This window comes from Primulina tabacum, chromosome 15, assembly GCF_025594145.1.
Source record: "Primulina tabacum isolate GXHZ01 chromosome 15, ASM2559414v2, whole genome shotgun sequence".
NCBI lineage: Eukaryota > Viridiplantae > Streptophyta > Magnoliopsida > Lamiales > Gesneriaceae > Primulina > Primulina tabacum.
In genome coordinates, this window is record NC_134564.1 from 25,015,724 (window position 1) to 25,023,473 (window position 7,750).

At 31.6% G+C, this 7,750-nt stretch overlaps 1 protein-coding gene across 1 annotated transcript; it reads left to right on the top strand.

Moving 5' to 3' along the window:
* The first annotated feature begins 4,029 nt into the window (after positions 1 to 4,029).
* Positions 4,030 to 5,015, top strand: LOC142526732 (NAD(P)H-quinone oxidoreductase subunit U, chloroplastic). The gene is made up of 3 exons (XM_075631290.1): positions 4,030 to 4,336; positions 4,404 to 4,534; positions 4,635 to 5,015. The coding sequence occupies exons 1-3, from the start codon at positions 4,126 to 4,128 to the stop codon at positions 4,878 to 4,880; spliced, it is 588 nt and encodes a 195-aa protein (XP_075487405.1). The 5' UTR covers positions 4,030 to 4,125; the 3' UTR covers positions 4,881 to 5,015.
* The last annotated feature ends 2,735 nt before the right edge of the window (positions 5,016 to 7,750 follow it).

Sequence of the window (7,750 nt, forward strand, 5' to 3'; positions counted from 1 at the left end):
AATGTCAAATTCTTTTTCTAATTGTTTGGCTATCGAATTTTTTATTTGGTTTTGCTTGTTTGTATTTTTATCGTGCTGTTAATCTGAAACTCTTATTAATAATGTGTATACTTGTGATTACTGATGCTCTTTAAATATCATCGTTTTAGGAGATTTGAGTGTGAATTATATATATATGTGTGTGTATATATATGTACATATATATATATATATAATTTGTATGTATATATATGTACGTAAGTATATGTATGTATGTATGTATATATATTTATGCACGTATAACCATGTAAGATTAGGTTTTAGCTCATGATATTCAATTAATTCTTGGTAAGGATAATGAAATTTTTTGGGCTTTCTTGCTTGTGGCTTTGTTTTAACATTATTTAATTTTTTTAAAAAAATATATAGTTCTGATCTGTATTAAATTAGTAGATTACATATATATAATATCAAATATTTAATTAATAATTATAAAAAAATATTGAAGAATGTATCGGGATTTTAAATTATGAAATTTTCTTTCATTTTTTGCATATTTTAGAAAATTGATCGTGATGTATTTTTAATAGTTAGTACAATATTAGAATATCATTTGATTATGATTTTTGTACAAATTTTACATCTAATAGGGTGAATATGGAGCAATAAAAAATACTTCATGCATGTAGACCAACAAGACAATTAGGCTATTTAATCGTTCTCTTGTACATGACACAACTCACATGTTTTAGAATTTTGATTGACACTGGTTACAATTGACATACTTGACTTATTGAGTTTTGGCTTATTGCTCTTGGATATTAGTTGATATGATGCTTGAGGTATTTCGTGGATTGTGCACATGGCATTTGATGTAAAATGGCGTCAAAGACTTGGGAAACTTGATAAAAGATGGCTTTCATTTGTTAGCTTATTTTAAGAGATGTATGTATGGCATTGATGATGAGACCCGATTCGAGGAGTCATGGAGTGTTCTACTAGTACAATATAATATTCAAGAAAACACATGGTTGCAATTCACTTACAATATGAAGGAGAAATGAGCAGCTTGTTACATGAACAAGGCTTTCACACTTGGTATGGCCGGGGAGCACACAACTCAGTGAAAATGTCAATTCTGATATCAAGAGTTGTATGAAACTCGACTTAGATATAATGAAATTTTTTAAGCACTTCGAACAGGTCTTGGAGGAAAAGCGGTACAATGAGCTAAGGTGTGAATTTGAGACACGCCAAAAATTACCGAGATTAAAGCTAGAGAGTTCTCATATGTTGCGTTAACTTTCTGAAATTTATACCCCCACTATATTTCATCTATTTCAAGTGGAGTTTCTTTTGTTCGCAGTTGCTTACACAAATATAAAAATGAAACTCACAATTATTTGAATATGTTGTCGGGCTAATTGATAAAGAGGGAGAATGGAGAGTGACATTTAATCCCAGCACAAAGATGATTTCATGTAATTGTCGAAAATTTGAGATGTCTGGATTATTGTGTTTTTCATGATGTGCAGGACGTAAAAAAATTTCCAGAGCATTATATCTTGAATAGATTGACGATAAAAGCTAGGAGTGGAGTGGTACATGATTTTATGGGCATTGAAGTCGAAGAAGATCCTAAACGAGAAAGTGCAGAATGGTATTAAAAACTTTGTATGATGCTCGTAAGACTGGCAACCGAAGCCTCCGTCCACTTATCAACTTTCGCTTTGGTGCATAGTTATGTATGTGATCTAACCAAGCAAGTCATGGAAATGCGTTTGACTGAAGTGAGACAAGACAACAATGGTGGTGTCAGGACATCATCGATAGGACCTTCTATGATACAAGAAAAATGATTCAAGAAAAGAAATGGTGTGAAAAAGTCAAGAAGATTGAAGAGTTGGGTATAACTTTAAGCAAAATGAAGAAAAACAAATTTGAGAGACGAGGTAAATTAACTAATGTTAATACTTTTTTGAAACAAAAATTATCTAAATTATTTATTTTTACAATCATTATAGGACATGGGAAAACATGAGTGCATATCTTGTTGAGCACCTCCGGTACCTCATGCATGTCTTCAAACAACTGGAAGTCAATTCAATTTTACTGAATTATTGTTGGTATGAATTTTAATGATATCTAGAAATTTTTTAGTGGGTAAAAATATTAAGCCAAAAAAATATTAATTCTTATATGGTAAACTTGATTTTATAATATTTATTCTTATTTAATATATGCACATTTGATCATCCTCACCATTCTCTTGAAGCCATGGATTTCAATGGAGATATATCCAATAATGATCTTGAGTAGTTTTTTTAAAAGAATAGCCAATTAACATTGTTAGTTGTAATGAAGTATCAAAACGTATGAATTATTTATTTTTGATGGAAATGTGATGTTGAATTTTAGTTTTTGATATTGCTTGATGGAAATGTTCTAAATTTTAATTTAAACAATAACATGTTAATAGTTTTATATTGTTAAAAATTTTATTAATTGAAAAAAAAATTAATAATACTCATCAAATTCAGAAAAAATGATATGGTTTTTCACAGGTAAAAATTTTAATATAGTAATTTTTAATTTTAAAATTATTAATATAACATAAAAGAATTAAAATTTTATATTATTTCATATAAAACTGTCCACTAATGTTTGTGGAAGTTGGTTTTGACAACACTGTCCACAACACCAATGATTTAATATGTCTAGTTCATGGGGAGATTAACTTTAACACAGGGGAAGATACACTCTTTTGCTCAGGGGGAGCTTAACTGACTGCGAAGTTTGTCAAAATTAGTATTTTTGGATGTTTTGTCCAGAAATGAAAAAAAGGTGGATTGAAAAGAATATCTTATTCCTAATTATTTTGTATTTTTTTCTAATTAGAAATATTAGAGTTTTGCATCTCTAGACTGACTTAACTTGATCATATGACAAGTTTTATTCCGAGATAAGTTATTCTTGGTATTTATCCTACATGATTTAACTTAGGAATTTATCCATAAGATATAACATCCTAAATTTGAACAGAGTTTTATTCTTAATAAAATCTTGTTTCTTTGTTTGTAGGATGGGTTCTCTATGGATAGATATTTAGGCAAAAAGGTGGAGATCTATATATACAGAATACAGAGAGAAAAATGTGGACGATTTTAGAGGATTGCTACGCTGCTGATAGAGTTTTTCTGAACAAGCACAAGTTCAGTATTTTAAGATTTTCGTGTGAATACTTTGTGAGATTGATTCACATAGTGATCGTGTTGTTGATTGGTGTTGAAGACACGTGACGAACAACACTGACGCAGATTGTTGATCGAAGAGTGTTCTTTTATTTAGTTTTAGGCAATTTCGGTCTATGGATCTAGTTTTGAGTTTGGTTTATTTTGATGTATTATAATTCCTTGGAGTGACAAAGAATTTGGTTTTGTTGTTTTCACTAGTATTGTTTTGTGTAAACGATTTACATATTTTCTAGTGAATTTGTGTCATGAGCCATTGTACAAGTATTTATACTTGTGCATAATTTAAAACTGGTGTTTATTCATTAAAAGTTTACGTGTGTGATAAATAATCAATTTCCGCTGCATGTTGTGCGCTCGTGTTGACAACACCAGAGCACAACACTAACTTATGATGCGCACAATATATTAATTCCTGTACGTTTATGATAACATCCCTTTCATGATGGATGAGGGCCAACATCTATGGAACGCAAAAAATATAAAATAAAAAACAAATTGCTTATCCAGATTGTAGGAGATCGGATTTATGTGAAGCAATTCATCGATGGAGGGAGAAGTTTTTCTTTCACAGAATTGGGAGGAGTTCAAAAAACACGCGGAGAAGTGGAAGTTGGAAGAAATTTTGTGAGTAAATAAATAATGCCTAGTGGTTTTCAAATGAGGGGAAGAGAGTTCTTTCCCTGTCCTATTTTGACCAACAACGATGTGATTCATGTGAAGCTGCTTGTGTCTGTGTGGGGTTATATTTGTAAATTTGTACTGATTTTATGTAAATTATAAATTAAAAAGACGGTGCAATTTGTGAGATAACATTTGTTTGGCTTTGAAAGGTCTCTACACTATCCTGAAAAACAAGAGTTGTCCGTCCAGTCCATAAAAAGTACAGAGAAGCATGGCTGCAGGGATTAATATTTCATTTCCAGTTGGTGCATCTTTTTGCACAGTAACTTACCGACCGGCCAGGAGCAGGCTACGTTTGCTGGCGAGAAATGATTCAAGTGGAGATGATCCTGTTTCTCCGGTGGAGGTGGAGGTTCTAGAAGCTGGGACAGTCCCTTCTCTGATATCTGCCGTAAACGTTGAGAAAGTTTTGCGTGGCATTGGTAATTATTATATATGAGAAATTAAATATATAGGGATGGACATATAATTAATTTTCGAGAGGTGCAGCAATAACGGATGGAGATCATTATCGGACGCTAGGAGTTGAGAGGGGATGCTCCTTCGATGAGGTCAGGGTTGCTTACAAGAACAAGCTGCTGGATTTGGATTTGGACGAGGAACAACTGGAACTCTTAAAGGTTATTAATTATATATTAATGGATGACTGATATGTCTGATGATTAAGATTAGTTGATTCTTTGTTTTTTGTTCTTGTTTTTTTTTTTTTTTTTTTGTTAGGAATCATATCGTATTCTGGGTACGGCTGAGGAGAGGAGACTGTATGATTGGAGCTTAGCAAGGAATGAAAATCAAGACAGATACATGTGGCCATTCGAGGTAGACAAATTAACCCCAGTAGTCTCAACTGACAACGCCCCTTCTCTTCAGCCGCCGGAAGACGTTCGGCCAACCACATTGCTCGGTTATTTTTTCTTTGCTTGGTTTTTCGTATCCATCGTACTCTTTATACTGTTGAATACATAGTTACATTGCTGAGATCACTCATCTTCATGAATTTATTTTTTTGGAATCATTTATTTGTATTTTTAATACGTGACTTTGATTGTATTTCCGAGAATTGTATGATAATAACATAAATCGTACGCTTAGATTCCCGATTTCTTGTTATTTTATTTTTGTTGTTAACTATTAAGGACCAATTTTTTAATCGATATGTTTAATCATATAGATATGAAAAATTAATTTTCATAAAACAGCCGTTTAGCTTGAGTGATGAGTTAACCTACCGATATGTTTAATCATATAGATATGAATAATTAATTTAAGATAATAAAATATTTATTAAAATTTAAAAATAAAGTATAGTCAAAATCTATATACCCGTCCATATATAAGTATTGAAACTCATATTTCCCACCTTACTTTGACCATCTCAAACAAATAAACGCAACCTCCGAGGAGAAATCATGTATATATACGGTGTGGATGATACATCAAAGTTGATCAATCATTCTGCAGCCACAGTAGAATTTTAGTAATATACTTCGTAAGTAGTTACTTCGACGATTTCGAGTTACAAATTAATAGATTGTAATCTGACTTCGATTATAAAATTGATGAAATAACACACCACTTTAGACTTTGCATGCATGTTAAAAAAACAAATTTGCTTTATATTTCGTAAAATGTTATTTGCTACACAAAATAATAGATGGTTTTCATACATTGGTTAAGCCCACAAAATCAGCCTAATAAAAATAACAAGGTTCCTTGAGCCAGAAATAAAACAAATCTATCTCATAATTAGTTTGATCCACCTCAATTCTTCATTTTTAAATTCTTCGCTCTTCCCATAATCTTTCAACTTCTTGCTTTGCTTCAATTTACTTGAGAGTTGATCTTCTACAACAGTTCACATCAAATCTCGACCCCAACAAGACACAATAAACAAGAAGTACAAGCTAATATTTAGCATTCTAAACAGCTCATGCATACACACAGCCTACAAATTGGCTTATTTACCAAAGAAACTATAGAATACATCCATAGAATCAAAATAAATAAATGAAAAACGCAACATAAATGGTAGATGGAAGATTTAAGGATATTTTATTGCCGAATAGCATAATCAAACTGGTCGAGGGTTCATTTCTTGTGGTAGATAGACAAGTGGTGGTAAACACCGACTGGGTTGGCAGAGAAAAGGCTGCTTGGTTTTACAAAATGCTACTTTTGTGCTGGGTCGAACCTTCTATGAAATCCAAGAGGCCGCTGCATCGGGACCCGGAGTTGGAGAATTTTTTTAAAAAAATATTTATATACATATATATAAATATATATATATGTATATATATATATATATATATATATATGTTGAGTTGGTTTCTCATTGAAGTAAAATGAGAAACCTAGTCCAATATTAAGTTAAAAGACGATCAATTTGAATATTTTTTGCTTAAAATTGATCGAGTTCAATCTTCTTTTCAAGTTCAGTGTGAAAAATTTTAAAAATATCAAAAGACGTTTTTTTTTAAAAAAAATTTGGAGAAATTAAAAAGTGAGTCGTTAACTAGTTTGACGAAGTGTTGTATAAAACTTTAATAGATATCTAGACACAATGGACGTTTAGACATTAAGGGTGATGAGTTGTGTTCGGAGTTCATGGTCATGAGATGCTATTTAACAAATGAAAAAAAAAGAGAAATTGACAGTGTTTGGCCAACTAATGGTTTATTCACAAATAAATAATTATATTGTATATATGATTTTGTTAATTTATCAGTAACAATTGTATAAACAGAAAAAAGTTTCCTAAAGTTTAAGTTAATTAAGAATTGTTTTCGATCAATAATGTCACAAGACAAACTAAATGACTAATTATCTGTTAATGTCTGATCGGTTAGAGTTGAACAATCAATCTTTAAGTGTATCTTCGAGAGAACGGTCCGACTTATAGCATATAAGTGATGATCTTCTGTCTGCAGCTTGAGCTTGTGATATTATGCTAAGCGGTCTGACTTGTCCAGCGGCTAGACTCCTGTAATTAGATGAAAAATACATTTGTACCTGAAACAACATGATAATGTTATTTGTCATTACCAAAACTTAGAGATTTTATGTTCCAAAAATTTCTCCCTTTTTTATGATGACAAAACCGATTTGCAAAACCAGATGCACTTGTTACATAAAAGTATAACTACCGGAGACACAATTTAAAGAAAAATGTATTTCATTGAATGAATAAAATAATATTGTTACATATGCATGAAAAAAATTTAAGTCATATTACACCTACAAAAAATATATATTTTCTTAAACATGAACCGCTGCTACCATTCAATGAAATAACATTGTTATAGGTGTCTAAAAAAAATTTAAATCCTATTACACCTACAAAAAAAATACATCTCTTTAAACTTGAATCACTAATACCACCACCTCTTTTTCTCCTGGATTATTCTTCTTGCCTTGTTCTTTCATCTGCCCTCTTAGATTCTTTGTACATAGCCCTATCAGCCTGCATGTCCTTTTTGTTCCTCAAGATTTTTGCAGTCTATTTACCATTTTTTGCATCACCACGCTGCATATACTCAAGGATTCTTGCAGCTAGCTACCAAGGGTTGCTGAAAGATGATCAAGCCATGCATCAATATGATTCTTCAGTTGGGTCGTTGTTATCATGTCATAGACTTTTCTGACATATCTTTGTAATGCGCAGGAACTTAAGATTCAACGACTATTGGTATGGAAAATTTTATCCACTATTTAGCTGGGCTATAATCCTTTATCACTGATTATACTGATTCTTCCTGGAATAATTGGATTTGGACTGATGGATCGTCTAGGATAAACGATCATTTGGGCCTCATATGTATCCTTGTATCCGTTTTACT